The sequence below is a fragment of the Periplaneta americana genome, chromosome 4, assembly GCF_040183065.1.
Source record: "Periplaneta americana isolate PAMFEO1 chromosome 4, P.americana_PAMFEO1_priV1, whole genome shotgun sequence".
In the NCBI taxonomy this organism is placed as follows: domain Eukaryota; kingdom Metazoa; phylum Arthropoda; class Insecta; order Blattodea; family Blattidae; genus Periplaneta; species Periplaneta americana.
This window is the reverse complement of record NC_091120.1, coordinates 125,085,492-125,104,526: the sequence shown is the minus strand read 5'-3', so window position 1 is coordinate 125,104,526 and position 19,035 is coordinate 125,085,492. Positions and strand designations below refer to the sequence as shown.

Genomic DNA, 19,035 nt, shown 5'->3' with positions numbered 1-19,035 from the left:
TGTTAATTGGTTATAAACTGAATATACTCGTATATTGGATTTATGTCTAAACGCGTACTGAACTATTAATTTAATAATATTACTGAATTGAACCTGAATTATGTACTAATAACACACACTGTTATAATCTATCCTTAAAGTCCCAATATTAGCCATCATTAGCTTATACGTTTTTAAAACCTGTGACCATTGCTCCGAGGATAGTCTAAATTTCCCATTAAAATAAGCATTTCCACTTTGTTGGGATGTTCGCCTTTCATTGATTACGTTTTCAGTTTATAATAACAGTCTTTCCAAGGGAACTGAAGATCCATGTGAATACAGTTACTTTCTGACTAAAACCCTAAGTTGTGGGTGAATGGTGTATGATAAAAAACGGATGAGTGGAAACAAAATACTGATTTGATTAGTTAAATATGAAAAATAATGCGTGCGTGCCTGAAATTTGCTTAGTACTTAAATATAGATTTAATGTAAAAATTGTACTTATTTGATAGTAAATTTTAGTTTATAAATTATAATTGAGGATAACTATCTTCCATAATTTTTCAAATTAATGGGGGTCATAAAACTGGTTCAAGCTAGTCCGAAAGAGACAATCCAATGACTCAACTCTCATTATAGGCCTAACAGGACTGTATTCTTCTCTGCCATTTATGCGAGATGTAGAACGCTTTTATTCTACCCATGATTGCAAAGTGAAGAATCGTGTCAGTCGTTCCTTTACGATTCAAAAGAATACTTGGAATCATTGACTGGAATGAGTTCTGAACAAATCGTGAATGTAATGTCTGATTGAATCGCTGAAAAAGAATCGTGTTGTCCCTCCAGTTTGAAACCCTTACAATAGTATGAATGATCTTGCCATTTTTCGATACTACCAATAGTCGCCAGAACTATCGATTGTATTGGAAACAATTTGACTATCAATAGTTTAAGTCATAACTATCGACAGTATCGATAGTACTATCGACTACCGCCCATACTTACTTTTCATCATCTGATAAACTACGGTCTCTTGTTGTCAGTTAAACATTGTGGAGAGTGTAGGTGGAGGAATGTGGAATGTGAAATGACGAGTGAAAAGGGGGAAAATTCCGAGATAACTCTCACAACCTTAGCTTTATCTACCACAAATTCAATTCCGATATCGCCGAGATTTTAAATCGAGTCCGCGGTTGTAAGTCAGTGCTCTGCCATGTGAGCCAAGAAACTAATGAATGAGGTCTGGTTTATTTCGTTTATTAACCATGTTATATGAAACAGGCGAGATTTCGTATCAGGAAGTTTTTTTCAGATTGTGGAATAATGTAATTTGTTACTGTACTTTAAAACTCTTCGTCGTTCCTGAGTGATAAAACCTGATACCGCACGATAGACAATACGTGTGGTAACAGTTTGGGGTGCTTTCACACTATTATAACTATTCTTGGTCGAACATTTTCGGTAAATCTCAGTTTACTTCATATTAAAATAAATTTAATAATATGAAATACAACCGTCGCTTCTCGTTTTGTTAGGAATTTTCGGTTATCGTTGGCTTTCTCAGAATATTATAAGAAGCTCTAACGACCTCAGTGCACTTATAGTTATTTACCCAACTTATTATGTGAGATTTCTTTGTGTTGGATGTTCTCCGTCATCGTAGACTCCGAAGTTGTTTCGCTTAACCCGTAAAACATCTCTATCGAACTTGTCAACATCGGTTATAAACTCTTGCACATTGTGCTTCTCTTCAGAGAGAGTGAATTAATCCACTACTGTAGAGCTACTGTATTTGCACAAGTGATGTATTTGTATTATAAATCCATAGAATTGTACGGATACTACCTGCATCGCTTGCTGCAACAGTCAGTTTCTATGCTTTTGAGAGATATGTACTTTGAAAGAGAATTTATCTATAGGCCTAATAGTTTTTAAAAAATAATTAAATATGATGTTCATTTTAGATAGTTGCTTTGCTTGATGGTTCATGAAACATTTCTACTATTATATGAAAAATATATACACAGAAGAAATACATATGTACAGTAGACTATAGGTATTCGGATGCATTAAACGATTGATTTCAGCGACACGACATGATTTTGAAAACTGATCTGTGCAGCTTCACTCACTCTTCACAAATGACATAAGAATAGTTAGTACATTAATCCTAACTAATATATTTTTTGTTATAGTGAGAAGATTTGGTAGCATATCTTGTTGCAGGTAGTACGTTTTGATATTGGATATAATCTTTTTCTTTCTCTATACGGTGGAGGGGCCCGAAAGCTAGTACCGCAGCCTAAGGCTTATTGTACCTTGGTATTCCTTTATGTGAGAAAGGTTACTTGAGTTGGAATGGTTGCTTTATTGGTATGTAGTCTGGTTCCATACTTTATACCCTGGTGGTGGAGCATAACAATTTTCCGCTTACGTATTACTACTTATGTTACGGTAGTGGATTATAGTCTTTTCTAGTTGTTAGATTTAATTTTCTTTTGCCAACTTTGTTTCGAATTTCGGTACTAAACAAATTGTTAGCTCAGTGGAAAAAAGATCCATGCCACATTCCTATCGATTTTTAGTTTCTTCGATTAATAACACTGGTCAACAAAATTAAATATGTTTTTGTTAAAAGATAAGATAAGATTCTTATAGCATTTTTCGTGCTGATTTCAGATCTGTTTTCAAAATTTATCTATCACTTTTTTATTTGTATTTTTTTACTTCGTTATTTAACGACGCTGTATCAACTACGAGATTATTTAGCGTCGATGGGATTGGTGATAGCGAGATGAGGCCGAGGATTCGCCATACATTACCTGACATTTGCCTTATGGTTGGGGAAAATCTCGGAAAAAAACCAACTAGGTAATTAGCTAATTAGCCCAAGCGGGAATCGAACCCGCGCCGGAACGCAACTCCGGATCAGCGGACAAGCGCCTTAGCCGACTGAGCTATGCCGATGGCTTTATCTATCACCCAGGAAGTTTGAGTAATTATATGAAATGTACTTCAGACTTTTCTAGTATTGATATCTTGTAACATTTTACCTGAAATCTTATTTATTTACCTAAAATGTGTATGAAATAGATTTTAGGCTATACTCCGCTTGAGAAACATTTCTTTTGAGTGTCCAGCAGTAGTCTGACAGAAAATTTGGGCTTCATTTTTCCTGGTAGCGCCCTTCCATTTCAGAAAAATCCTGAAAAATGTTTGTCGCTCACTACCTGAAGGTTTTGAGGAAAGAAAAAAAAAAGATGAGAATCCAAGAAGTTATTTTGAAAGATACATGACACCCCATCACATTATATTTCTGAATCAACTCGCTGACAAGTTCTCTGTAATTTTCTGATTTGTGGTTCCTAGAAAGTAACAGTCTGTTGAATGATCCTTAGGTTCCCGACATATCATTGGAACTGGAAAAGACATATGACGGGATCCTTTTGGCCAACCAGTTAGGCTAATAGAATTACATGGAGAACAACAGATTTCAGGGGCCCAGTTCCTTCCTCATCTATTTTGCAATTAAAAGAACACTCGTACGCTCTTTTAACTAGTGTAGTAAAATTCAGCTGTGTGCTTTCAAAGTTAATTAACCACAAACGTAACAAAAAGTGTTTGTGATTTACACAGTATTTCGAGGTATGTTTCACTTTATAAGACCCTTTTATCACACTTAAAATTAGGACAAAGAAAACATAGGTTTCATGATTGTAAATTCCATCTCAACTGAGAAATAATACTAACTATCGCAGTTTTATAAGGAATAAAATTCATTTTTATGAATTATGACTTCACAGGCAATAGTGATCTAATGTTATAGGACAAATGTTAAAGCAATAAAATGAAATATTTGAAATATTTTCTTTCCATTAGCATGTTAATGACTGTATATAACAATAAAAATAAATCAATTTTTCTAACATTAAAAATAATATGGTAGGTGATGGAAAAATTCTGACTTCAGTTTTGAAATCAACAGATCACATTACATAAGAAACAGCAGAAATTGTACATTTAACAAAATCATTGTTGACCAGTGTAATTTGACACATCTTACCATCTAGGACCTCTCAGTATTGTGGCATGTGTCTACAGGACATGGTAAGTATTTATAAACGCCTCTTCTTCACATGAAGAGAGAATATTTGTGGAATAAAGGCCCATGACACACTGTGTGTTGGCCTCATAGAACAGTGACTCTGATTGGTGGGTCATAAGCAGCCACCCAATTAGATGCTATGTACTGTCTCATGTTTACATCGTTCACAATATTGAGGAAACGTATAGCAATTTGAATCAGTTGGAGCAAAGAAATGAAGTAGTTTCTGCAAAGAAACGTCCTCATAATACACATTAGTGAAAGGATAATGAAAGATAGATATTAAGAACAGTGGCGAATAGTGATATTTTTTGTATGTAGGATATGAGATTGACGACTGATGACCAAGACAGAAACTAATAATAATAGTAATATAATAATAATAATAATAATAATAATAATAATAATAATAATAATAATAATAATAATAGAGCATGCATATTTAATTTCTTGCTACAGTTAAATTCTTATAAATTATCAAATACAACTTCAGATATTCTTTCTGCAGTCCTGTCATCTGAAAGTCCTGTTAATTCTTGTGTTTATTACAGCTTATTTTATTTATTTTATGTAATTTTGTTTTTTATCCATTTTATTTTTTATATTATATCATTTTTAATTATTTATTGTTTCGTTTATTCTATTCTTTTAAAATGACCAATGAATTGCATTTAAGGTGGCTACAAGGGTACTTGTAAATTCGTATTGTAGTCTCTGACAGGTTTCTACTCCACCACCTAGAAAGAAGGGTCGTAGTATTAGGATACACGGCCACATCCTCAAGAGCGGTTAAAGTCAAGCCATACCCCGCCCTCCGCACCCTACCATGTCTTTAACTTCACTGCTAGAAAAAACCGTTTCCTGTAAGATATTGGATAGTTCCTCGGAAAGTATTCCTAAGGTCTGAGATGTGCAGTGGCGACAACTCACTACAGAAAGTGGAAGTATGAAGGAAATTATTACGTCGGGAGGTATTAAAAATCAAAATCAGAGGCACGAAATTACATTGTAGGATCATTCTCATATCCTTCATGGAGGAATCGCCACTGATTAAAAAACAGTTGTAGGTAGTATGTGCGACGAAACAAATCTGTTGTGCCTAAGAAAGTGTGTAAAGACAGTGCAATATTATAGTTATTTATTGGTTTGTTTTTACTATCAAAGCCCAAAACAATGACTTAGAAAAGATCACATTTACTAGTTACGGTTACATTACTGTAATAAATAATAGTGATCGGTATTCAATCCACTTGTACTGTCTTAAAAACAACGACGTAGTCTATCATGATAACATTCTATAAATAATCAATTCGATTGCTGTGCAAATGACTCGATAAAGGCACGATTTGGATATAGATATAGGTACATGCGTATTATATTTTAATAATCATTTACCTCATTGCACATATGAACATACTTTACATAGGAGAAGCACTAACTTAAAAATGCTTCTCCTACAAAAAGTAGTTTTTGTGGAATGGGCCCTTTTTCCATTGACCCCTCAAATGCTACCTACGACTGGCAGTTACTTTCTAACTATTATATTGATATAGACCAGCGGTTCCCAAACTTTTTCAGTCGCGGAGCCCTTTTTGAAGTAAAAATTTCTCGTGGAGCCCCAAGAAATGTTTAGTGTTTGGTTCTATCTGTCTATATTCTATGAAGAACACTACACACGAAATGTATACGGAAGTGTAAATAATAAGGTACATATATTAATAAAGGAAACAACAGTAAAAAGAACTTGAGACAATATTATTTAAATTTACAAAATGATATAACTAGTTAACATATTCATGTACAGTCTTACATGTACACTCGAAGTTCCTGTTTCTTCTGGCAGAGATTGTCAGTGTTCAGTATCACATAAGTTAATTGAAGACGAATATCTTCTTGCGTCCAAACGAGCTCGATATTTTGTTTTTTTTTAGCCATGTACCTCGAAAGGCCGTTTCACAGAGTTATGTAGTACCAAAAGCAGTAAGAACAATTTGGCTTTTGAACTTAATATCGAAAGATCCTCCTGTAACTGAGCCCAAAATTCGGGAAGTGGTTTGCTTTTAAATGGTTCCTAACAGTGGCTGTCCGAAACCATGTCTATATGGACCTCATATTCTGCCGCAGTGAGGACTGCTGGTTTTGACTTCACTGAAAATGGATCTACAATCTACTCATATTTCTTTCGAATTGATTACTGAGTGTCCCTTGGAAAGAATGAATTCATATTTTGAAGCAAATTGTCAAGGTGTTCTTTTATTATTGCCATGAATAAGTCATGCATTGTTATGTTATTTTCTTCAATAAATTTTGAAGTCAGCGAGAAACATGTCAGATTCTCATTCTCGACGTTTTCTATGTAGAACGCTATCTTTTTCTTCAGCGTGACAATTATGTCATTGGCATCGAATATAGTCTTCCGTTTCCCTTGTATGGATGTGCTGAACTCGTTTGTTTTTTAAAAAGTGTCTGCCAAGTAACATAATTTGCACAACCATTCCTGATCATTTAAATAATCTGCTAGCAAACTGTTTTGGTCATTCAAAAATGAAGAAACTTCCGTTCGAAGTTCAAGTAAACGGGACAAAGCTTTACCACGCGACACCCATCGCACTTATGTGTGTAATAACATTGACTTGTGAATACTTGCAACATCTTCACACAGGATTTTGAGTAGCCTAAACATCAAATATCGTGCCTTAATAAAGTTTATGAATTTGACGGCGTTGTCTAGTACCTGCTTTAATAACCCTGACATTTTTCGTTGCGAGAACGTGTAGGTGTAGTACACAATGACTACTTGTGCAGTTTTTTTAAGCTTTCTTGATCCTTGTAACAGCAACTGGACCTGCCATGGCCGTTGGGTCATCTGTGCAAACATCAATGAAAGTATTCCACTGATCGAGTTTTCAATGAAGAAGACATCAATTCTATCATGGAAAAAGATTAAGTACCGCTTGTAGAAGATGGAAATGGCTTGCAAGACAAAATATTTTCAATAAAAGAACCTGAAAATTCGTACCGCATAAACATCATTAACACAGCTAATCCAGCAACGTCCGTGGATTCGTCTAGTTGTGGAGAAAATTTCTTTTGACTGGTACGGGAAATTACGGTATTTTTAACATCGTTGGATAGATCCTGGATTCGATTACGCACAGTGTTATTTGATAAGGGCACACCGGAGATTAAGTTTGCAGTTTTTCCATCCACCTTGCACTTCACTACCTTCACTAATAGTGCTTTTATCAATTTCAGCAAGTGTGTGAGGTTTCCAGCAAGAGCCAGATCATGACTAACCAAGTAGGACGCTTCCAGTGCTTTCTCGTTATTTGTCTTTACGTGAGATAAAAATTTTGTCTGAACTGCATGGACTTCTTACTTTTTACATCTTCATAACTGCTGTGGACGGAGCCCCTGAGAATCACTCACGGAGCCCTTGGGGAGCCGCTGATATAGACTAATCACTTGCCTTTGAAGTAGCTGCCAACGTTCATGAAACGAAAGTTACAAGAGAATATTGTTTGATATTGAAACGTAATTAATAATATTAACAAATAGTACAGTAACAATTTCATTAATAACTAAACAGTAGGCCTATACATTTTAAAGTGATATTCGGAGTTCGTGCTAATCAATTCATTTGGTCAAACAAAATAAATTTTTAGTTAGATCTCGTGAATCATAAACCAATAAATTTCATTTTTCCAGACAAAATGCAGAGTGTCCACATGAAACCTGTAGAACTTCAGATGTAAATAATAAATTATTGAGACATGATATCTAGATGCGGTTTTCAATATGTTAATCAGAAACTGTCAAAGTTTTTATGGTAAATTTGTCGGAGTCTTGAAATGAGGTTTTTGGTTGCAGGTGTGTATTTTGATGAAATTTGAAATCTGACAGTGAAGGAGCTGTGGACACCACAGGAGATGACACTATGTGTATCCTGATTTATCGAGACACGATCAGTGAGCCCTAGCAAGTCCATTCGTTGGGACGTCAGGGAATTGTATGAACAATGAGTTGTTTCTAATACTTCTCGCTCCGGTTCAGTTATAGACAAAGAGACTTACAACGTAGGTAAAGAAGTATTGTATTGTGAGACATGGAATCTGTTCAGATGGGTACGTTCTAACTAATGTAGTGTAGGAGTTAAATATTATAATTCTTCAAATATGATGTGAGTTTTAATATATCCGGCCACGTCCGGTTACAATAATTCTTTTACCATTTAATACAGCATCATTTAGAGCATACCTACACAAACAGCGCTCAACGAGCGCGAGCGCTCTTTCCGAGCGGGAGAGCTGTGTTTACCGCTCGCCGAATCGGAGAGGAAGATACGTCAGAATGACGTAGACCAGCTATAGATAGAGGAGAGGGAAACGACCACTCAGCTATCTAGTGGAGTGCAGTACGTATTCTCAGTAACTGTTTCACGTTGCTTACCTTCTGCTACAGTAAGGTATGGAGGAATCTAAAAGACGGAAAAGTAGTGATCAGGCAAATTCTTTCAATGTTGCATGGGAAAATGCTTATTTTTTCATAGTTGCTGCAGTAAATACTCAGTGCTTTATCTGCCACAACATTTTGAAAGGTAGAAAGAAACATAACATAATGCGTCATTACGAGTCCAGACATAATGATACTAAAGATATTAATCTTCAACAATTTTAATATCTCTCTTCAGGGAAAATGCCAGCTCAGTGTTGATATGTTGAATAAATTACGGGATTTCAGTCGTAAACTTACACTTTTCGTAAGTCAGTTTCGGGATGAAGCCATGTTAAACGATTATGTGCAAATATTAATTGAAATTCAAAATGAATTTAATTCTAGGTTCCAAGATCTTGTCTTAAGGTCCACACCTGTGGAGTAACGGTTAGCGCGTCTAGCCGCGAAACCAGGTGGCCCGGGTTCGATTCCCGGGTCAAGTTACCTGGTTGAGGTTTTTCCGGGGTTTTCCTTCAACTCAGTATGAGCAAACGCTGAGTAACTTTCGGTGTTGGACCCCGGACTCATTTCACCGGCTTTGTCACCTTCTTCTCATTGAGACGCTAAATAACATAAGCTGTTGATAAAGCGTCGTAAAATAACCTACTAAAATCTTGTCTTAATTGGAAATAAGTTTAAAGTTATCATAATAAATTCTTCAACACCAGTTGAAACAATGCCACATAAGTTACAGGTGGGTCTGGTTGGCGCAGTTGGTATAGCGCTGGCCTTCTATACCCGAGGTTGCGGGTTCGATTCCGGGCCAGGTCGATTGCATTTAAGTGTGCTCATATAACCTCGGCAGTTGCGAGCGTCGTTAAATAAAACATAACATTTAACGATTTACAGCTCGGACTTATTGATCTTCAATGTGGCCTAAGGGCTAAAGATCGTTTGAATAATACTACTAGCCTGGTTGAGTTTTATAAGACTAAACATTAGCAATAATATCCACGACTACACAGGCTGGCTGTGAAAATGATTGCTATGTTTGGCTCAACATTTATATTTGTGAGCAACTGTTTTCTATAATCAACTTTAATAAAGGCAGGCATCCAACATCTGTAACGATTATTACGATCAGTAGGCTACTGTTCCTTTCAGCTGCCAACAGCATAAAACCTCGTTTTCATGTACAGATAAATAAAAATATAACAAAATGATATTGTACATTTAAGTAGGTATAAAATGTCTATTATTTCTGTAAAATAAATATTTCTGTATTAATTAATAAGTCCAAGATAGTTTTGCAAACACTGAACGGGAATTCATTTCATAAACACTCGTACTAGTACTTCCATTTTGTGTATATTTTGTACGAGATCATCCCTTTTTTCAGTCCACCCTATACTGAGCGCAGCTAATATCTCCATTCCGCTCATGAGCTCTGAGCCGGCTCGGAGAGCGGAAACCTTGTGCAGGCCTGATTTAGAGTGTTGAATCCTTGTTTTAAAGTTTGCGCGTTCTTGCGCATTTATCAGCAATTAATTTTTTTCAGTAGTGGGGCACACTGTAACGCGGAGGCAACTGTTCTAAGTTTGGCTTGACAGCAGAAGAGAATTATGGAAGGAAGTTTTTAATCACTGTGTGAGTGTTGTAAGGCTGCAAAATTATTCACATGGCATCGAACATAAAGTTAAATATACATTGAACTCACACCGTGGATCAGAACGCAAATCTAATAGCAGAACGAACAAAATTAATAATTCTTCTGTATTCTAACGGATTGTTATGAAACTTTGTACAAGATTTACAGGTTGTACATAATGTGTTTAGTGTACAAATTCTGATTGTATTTTCATAAGAAAAACTGCCCTTTTACAGGCATGCATTTAGACAAAATTAATAACTTCTCTCATATCTACCACGCTTTTATGAAACTTTGTACAGAAGTTATAGGTAGTAGCTATATACTTTTGTCTACAAAGTCTGACTATGTTTCTAAAAGAGGAACTGTTCTTTTACAATGGTGTATTTAGACAAAATCAATAACTTCTGTCCTATAAAATATATTTTTATGAAACTTTGTACACGAATTACGGATAGGATACAGATGTAATTAGAGTTTGTACACAAAATATATATGTTGCCTGTAACTACTAAACAGAATGTCATAAAAATCCGTAAGAATAGATAGAAGTTACTAATTTTGTCTAAAACCAACCCTCTATTAAGGAGTAGTTCTTCTTGTACATAAAAAATATAATTCGTTACCTCAGAACAGCAGTGGGATATCTTGCAAAGTCATATTTTAAATAATGAGGATAAAAAGTGCTATTGAACATCGAGTGCAATGTGTAAACAAACTTTTGATTTAATATGAAGCTAAAACAACAAGAAACTTTGTTTACACATTGCATTCGATGTTCAATAGCACTTTTTATCCTCATTATTTAAAATATGATTTTTGCAAGATCCCACTGCTGTTCTGAGGTAACGAATATGCTACATTTAAGACCTGTACAATGTTTCATAACAATCCGTTAGAAAGCAGTGAAGTTATTAATTTTGTGCAGCTAGATTTGCGTTTTTGCACCTATGCGCCGCACAGAAGTCGCTAAATACGGCAATTTTCACCGCACTTCCCCTAGCGTCTGACATATTTACTCTAGCCGGTTTATATTTTACTGTTAAGAAGAGGTACCTGTCCTGTAATCAACTAAATAAATCATTAGGTTAGGTAACTCTTCGGTGCTGGAAACGCTTTAAATTTTCCATCTTTTCGACATTTGAAACTCCTAAGATACGTATATATATATATACACCCATTGGTAAAAAAAATATTCACTAATGAATAGAATAGACGGAATCTTTGTACCTGTCGATATGAGTTTCGAAATTCTTCCATGTGTGCCTTGGTTGACACGGGCATTGATGTAGTCAGCAGAAGATCCTGGTTTGCTGAAATCCAACTCACTGACGTTAAAGGAAAAAAGTGGAGCCCAGTAATTCCTGAAGTCGCGCTGTATCGACTTTTCATGAGAAATAAACGCTTCGTTATCTACTTCCAAAATTACGCCCTGAAAAGATAATAATGGACTTTATTTAAATAATTTGAATATCTTCTTACGTAATACAGTCAACTCTGGATATAGTGAACTCGGTTATAGTGAACTTTCGGCTTATAGTGAACCTAAATCGTTGGTCCCGACCCGCATACATTAAAAAGTACATTGATATTTCCGTTTATAGTGATCGCTCGCTTCGGTTATAGTGAAGTTACAAGAGCTGTATCCTGTCAAATTCTTATTTGAAGTCAGACCTACTTGTATAAAATTGAAAGAATGTGTTGAGAACAACATTCTAAGTTTGTTACTCGTTAGGTGAAGGACAAAGGTAGGATTAGTGATTCCTAGACAAGAAGCTGTACTGTAAATTCAGGCAATGCGTGACGATCTTGCCTCACTCCATCGTCGAGTTGTGATTCTGTTCTCAGGCACACTACTCTGCACCGCCAAAGGGATGCCTTTTGTTCTCTGAAACATTTCCATTATGACGGATAGCATCGAAACAACGGAAAATGAAATTGCCTTCTTTTATTAAAAGGGGACGGACATTATGTCCAGAGCATAAATGAAGGTAAGATTCCGATGGCTTTCAAACTTCATCAACCCTCTCTCAGTTTCCATTAAGTGACCCGGGAAATTCCAAGACTGAGTACGCAGTCACACCGTAAGAGTGTTTGTCATTTCAACCTGATTAGTCTGCTTCTAGTGTTCGAACAATGAATGTACTGTATAAAAATGTGGAAGTGTAAAGTGTTGTTGTTTTTTTTTTTTTTTTGGAAGATAAGGCGAATATTATACGTGACATTGAACGTGGTCTTTCGCAAGCGGACGTGAGTCAACAGCATAGTTTAAGTAAATACAGTATACAGTGTAATCCGTTACACAAAGTTAAAAAGTTTAATTATTATATATTATTTTATTTTCTTGTTCACAATTTCATTCATTCCTGTCATTTAAAGTTAGGGGAGAGACACTTCGGATTTAGTAAACCTCGGATATTGTGAACGAAATAAGCAAAGTCCGCAAAGGTTCACTATATCCGGAATTGACTGTAATTATTTTCTAGTCCCTCTTCCGTACCCTTTACCTTCAACTATTTCTCTCACTCTTCTTTATCATTTTCATTCGTCTGGTCTTCTTTATCCCTCGAACCCCTTTAGCACTCCCCTCCTTCTCCATTTGTCTATCCTCTTCTTTATCTCCTCCCACTCTTATTCGTCTTCCTCTTCCTTCTACTTCTCCTTGTCTTCTATCTTTTCTCGTTATTCCTCTCTTCTTTCTTGTTTCTCTACAGCTACTCTACCCCTTTCTCCTTGGCATCTCTAGCTTGCTGCCTCCTTTAACTCAAAATTTTCCTGTCCCTTTTTTTCTTCCCATATTCTTTTCCTCTCGTTCCTTTAAGTCTTCCTCTTCCTTTTTATTCCTGGTCCTTCTCTTCTCTTTTTCGAACTCTGCCTTCACGTTTCTATCTTTTCTGCCGTTGTTGCTTAGGTACTGTGAATGTGGTTCTGCTGATAGTTTGCAAAGTATCTGCCTTACGAATACGCTTCATACCATCTGGGTATCACAATAACTATGGGCACTGTTCAACTTCTAATGAATGATGAAACTGAATTATCCTCAAGAAAGAAAGGCTATCCAGTTTTTTTTTATACATATTGAACCAAATGTGCTTTGTATGGATTTCGAGATATTGATGATGCCACCAATCACGCTTAGGAAGCAAAAACGTTCCGAGCAAAAAACAACTATACAAACAATGTCACCAAAACTAAAAACCTCAGTTCTGTTTTTCTAGTACCAGAAGCCTATGATGTTACTTATAACTTCACGTTCGTTCTTGTAATACGGCAGTTACCGGTAAATTATAGTTTCAACGCGAGAAATATAAATTCATAATAAAACTCAGGTCGAACCTCGACATCACGAACAGACAACAATCGTGCTGCGGTGAACGTAGAGATTGAAGAAAACTGTAGCATTTCGGCACGACCTCCTATATTACCGGACCTGACACTGGCATCCAAGATGGCGGCCGGAAGAGGGCTTTCGTAGATTGCAATGGGTTAAAATAAATACGGCATCCATGAGATTATTTTAACAAAATTCTCAATGAAATAATAAATAATAAAGTTCCTTACCTACATAAGTGAACATAGCGCATTCAGCAACATAAACATATGCCTACATATATACCAATAATAAAAGAAAACAACTAATTAAAAGCTTCAATATGTTATTATTATATTAGGCTTAGGCCTATATGTTTTTATATATGCATATTGGCAATTGACAAATTAACTCTTGTAAAATTCAGATTTGTGAGGAAATAGAAGGCAGTAATACAATACTGAATAGCTGCTACTTCAGGATTTAGGAAATCTTACATGGATTATACAAATAGATTTCATCAGCAACTGGAAATTATATAATATGGAGTCCTGTCTTCCTAGTCACTAAACTTTGTCACTGTATTCACTGAGATTGGTTGAAAGTAAAACTAGCTATTCACTACGTACTGTTTAACACTGTGCCCACTGGTGTTGACTTAGAATGAAATGGTACTATTCATTGTAGTTACTCACTATATCCACTGATGCTGATTCAGAATGAAATGACACTATTCACTGTAGTTTCTCACTATATCCACTGATGTTGATTCAGAATGAAATGACATTATTCACTGTAATTTCTCATTGTATCCACTAATGTTGATTCAGAATGAAATGACACTATTCACTACAGCTTATCACTGTAATATCCACTTATACATACACAAGGGATTAGATAGGCTGTACAACTAAAAACGATGAGGAATTCACAGCTTGGAGAGCACAGCAGCCTATTTTTTGAACTTGGAACACTTTCGATGGGTTTTATTTTTCAATGCCTGCTTTTCATTTTGAACCTTGCAGTAATTATTAATAAATATGTTGGCCAATACCTTGCTGCTCTTCACTGCCAGTTTTCTTAAAGTCATTTCACAGTTACACATTACATCAAAATCTGTGGTATTTAATTCAAAGAAAGCCATTGCTAAATTGATGACAAGCTTCCTCTGACAGTTCAACTGTAAGAAGTCATTTTCAAATGTTTCGCTTAGTAAAATGTTAAATAGTTTATACACAAGTGTACACAAACTAACAACAAAACCAGAAAGGCATTTCAGACTACCACGGTTTAAGGCATTAAAATAAAAAAAAATGTTGTATTGTTTTCAACTATCAAGTCCCTGGCTGTAGACAAAGTTGACACACATGATACTCACTTTTCTGTATTCGATCCTAACGAGTTAAGTACACTATGGGTAACATAGCCACTAATGCAGATTAGAATTTCCTGTGTACTTCTGTCAATTTCAACTGTATGTAGATGTTCTAATGCACCATCAAACTTATTCAAGACACTGTCTGGTACATTTTGGACAGCACGGGTATTCATATCTGAACAAGCTGATACAAAGGATGTTATTGACAGTTCTCCTAATGATGCTAATTTCATCCTTAGAACACTACAAAGTTTCAATTTTCTTTCTGATTCTAGAACCTGCTCTGCTGAAACATGATAATTACTAAATAATTTCAAGGGAAACATTGTTCCGGGGCCTGGTATCGATCCCGGAACCTCTGGTTGAACGTACCAGCGCTCTTACCAACTGAGCTGCCCGGGAACTCCACCCGACACCGTCTCAACTTTTCCCTTTATATCCACACAACTCGCGTGGGCTGACGAAACGCCAGAGACCCACATCGAGTGCACACAATCTCTGTGTGACTTGGAATTGTGGTTTTCTGTTAACGTAGACAGTGACGTATATATTATGCAAATCTAGTCTTTCAGGTAAAGCTCCCTGTAAAGCAGATTTGAATAATTTATTCTTGAAGTATGTTTGCATCATTCAGATAGTGCGTGTAATATATTCGATAAAAAGCACCATCTCGATCTTTCTCAAAACCAAGCCACTTGTAGTTATCTGTCCAAGAAGACATAAAATGATACACAGAATTAGAGCTAGTTTCTCTCTAAGCATGTTCAGATGAACTCCAACTTTGTATTGACACTGGATCATGAGGTGCTAATGCGGTGGTTGTCTGAACAAAAAGACTGCCAACATCTTCGATGGTTTCAGCATGTTTGGTAGCTTTCACACATAAATTATCTTCAACGTCATCAGTGCACGCGTCAGATTTCACTTTATGCAAAAGTTTGGAGCGTTATGTCATTAAAAGGCAAAGGAGCCTACATCTGCTTTGAATAAGGACCAAAGGACTCAACAGATTTTTCACTACAGGTACGAGTATGTATTTTGGGTTTATAATTATAATTGATACACACGTATCCCATTTGAAACGCCCTAATTTCAGTTGGTGATAATGTAATATAATATGACGGTATTTTTAGTTGTATAAGTGGCAGATGGTAAGGGAACAATCCAAGTTCAGGTCATCTAACTTTTTTTAATTTCCCATAAATTTACTTTTCCTGATTTACGCCCTTTAAAAAACAAATTCAGTTGTAATTGTTATTTTGACATTTTTTAAATCCAAGTTTATGTTTACTAACACCAATATGATGTATTAGAAATAAATATTATTGTAACTAGATGGAAATACTGTATCATGCTTCAGCATAATAAGTTCCTCGATACTCTGTATACAGACGATACAATAATGCTAGCTAACAATGAAGACGAGCTAACAGTATTCAGTGCATCACTTTAATGTTATTGCAAGACATTCTTGGTATTCCAGAGGAAATGTCTGGTCCTAAGTAAACCAGGGTTTGCAAAGAAAAATGGCATAATAAATTGTTTTAATTACCTGGGATATAACTTATCCTATTTAGAAGAACAAGATATTAACTTCAAAATACATTTTAATAGAGCTTTCAGAATATGCCAAAGTACAAAACAAGATTAAAAGCATTTCAAATTCTGGATAGAACAGTAAAGCTCTACTCGCTTATGAAAGTGAGGCATGTACCACTAGGAAACGATATGAACATCAAATTGCCATACTTGAAATAAAGTTGTTGAGCAATTCTTGCTATATAGGACCACAATAAAGATCAGAATATTTTACAGAACTGTAAATTACTCTAACAGTAGACTACTGAAATCAATATAGACACAACTGGCTTCATCATGTGAATAGAATAAACAAATCCAGGTTATCACGACAGATTCTCCATTACTTCAAGGAACATGATCTTTGGGAAGACCACGCAATAAATGGAGGGAGACAGTAGATCCAACACGGGAAAATTGATGATGATGATGACGATGATGACGATGACGATGATGATTGTGATGATGATGATGATGATGATGATGATGATGATGACTGTTGTAATTTAATTGTTGTTGCGAGGGAAGACAATAAGTATCCATACTGTCATTCTAAAATTTATTATTTAAATAGAAAACTTACAACTACCTCATTTTTCAACATAGGGTACGGCCACACGAGCTACATTTGTAGCAAGTTTTCTGCGACAAATGTAGCTGGAATTATAGGCAGCATTGAGTTGAATGGAAGCGGCCACACGGAGCAGTAAATGTAGCAAGTTTGGCGCATCCCAAGGTCGTGTCGCAACTCGAATGGGTCCGGGTCCATTTTTTCTGCGACATTTACTGCTGTTGGGTGGCCACACGTAGCGACATGGGTGGCTACACGTGCAGCTACATTTGTAGCAACTTTCTGCGACAAATGTAGCTGGAATTATAGACCGCATTGAGTTAAATGGAAGCGGCCACACGGAGCAGTAAGTGTAGCAAGTTTGGCGCCGTCTGACATGAGGTCTATTCGTGACCAATAATTTTCCAGCCTAAACGAATTAACATTGTTGTTAGTTACTGGGAATTTCTTATTATGAAATCCATATTTTTTAAACTTTAAATTTATATTAATATTTATTTCCGCTTTACTAATTCCCAGAGGAGACTCAGTGAGTCAAAGAATATACATGTCAAAAGACTTTTATCTACTAACTGACAATAAATAAAGAATAAATATCATGCAAAAGAAAACAAAAAAATTGTAATAAAAGTACAAACAACCGTGTAAAATGAATGTTTATGCTTTAATTTTTTAGGAATGAGATAGAAAGCGAAAATCAAATGTCATGTAAAGGACACACAGATTAAGACTTTAAAAAGAGTGAAATAACAAATCAAAGTTATTCATTTTACAGTAGAGAATTACAATAATTTAGCGCAATGTAAATTTACAAATGCGTATGGATACACGCGTAAGCTAATTTTAAATAGTATTTTCTTAATCTTACTCCTGTTTTTTTGTTACTTCACCAGAAGGAAAGTAAATATCGCCACTAAGTTCCTTTCTGGTAATTGAATTTGCAGCCAGGCATACAACACCTTGGCATTTTATTCAGGCTTAATGTATTTAAAAATAAAACAAGTGACATTGATGAGTGCAGTGAAATTTGTCTCTCGAATTAGCTATAAGATATCGCAATTTGTACCACCCAGCTTATCTTTTAGCGTTAAAATCTTCTTTTGTTGGTAAAAAAAACTTTATGAGACATGAAACTGTAACATACCCTAAGATTCACATTTCAGTTTCCCCCTCCCCCGAAATTTAATAATCTGAAAAACGTGATCTATCATGTTTAAGAGGACGTAAACTCTATTTTCTATAGGATAAGATGTAGGCCTACAATGGGAGAAAGGCATTCTCAAATTTGAAGGAAACCCCGTTTTTTTAATGGTTGAAATTCTCAGTATGTATATGTAATCATAACAACAGAATTAACTTGTGTTTATGAGGGAGTGAAGTAGGGAGGGAGATTGACTTTTAGATGGAAAATTATTATCATGACAGATTTATAACAATACGATGCCAATATATATAACAAATTTTGTTACTGTTGTTATGTATAGTCCAGGCTAAGTTCCCTATTTTTTAACTCTCTTCAAAATATCTTTCTTTAAAAAGTACATACATTTTTCTTCTTTCAATTTCGACCTAAAGAATTCTTCAATAATAAAATGTATACAAAAGCGTTCTAGCAAGCCGTTCACAGCAATTTGTTTGGAAAAAAAAAAGTACAATTCTTTTGCAGGACAGACATCACAAATCAGTATTGTTTATAAATATTATTGTGTTATAAAGACATTTCCACTTTGAGTTGAATTTTGGGATATAAGGGTCAAGTTTAAATTGCCGCAACGTCCAATAAGAATTCTGCAAAACCAAGAAAAAGAGAACTTTTATGATAGATGTATTTACTTAGACTCTTTTCAAAATACCGTTCTTTGAGAGTACACATTTTTTTTCTTTCATTTTCGACCAAAGGTTTCCTTCGATAATAAAATCTATACAATAGCGTACCAGTAAACCCTTCACAGCGACTTCATTTGGTAAAAAAAAAGACAATTCTTTTACAAGACATCTCTCACATATGTTACAAACAGATTGCCTC

The 19,035-nt window shown here is 35.4% G+C and overlaps 1 protein-coding gene across 1 annotated transcript in view; it reads right to left on the bottom strand.

Annotated features, from left to right (window-relative positions):
- Positions 1 to 19,035, bottom strand: part of LOC138698183 (serine protease inhibitor-like) — a 52,485-nt gene that overhangs the window by 13,843 nt on the left and 19,607 nt on the right. The window contains exon 5 of the mRNA XM_069823933.1: positions 11,403 to 11,604. Coding sequence (XP_069680034.1) covers positions 11,403 to 11,604 — 202 coding nt within the window. The remainder of the gene's footprint in view (positions 1 to 11,402; positions 11,605 to 19,035) is intronic.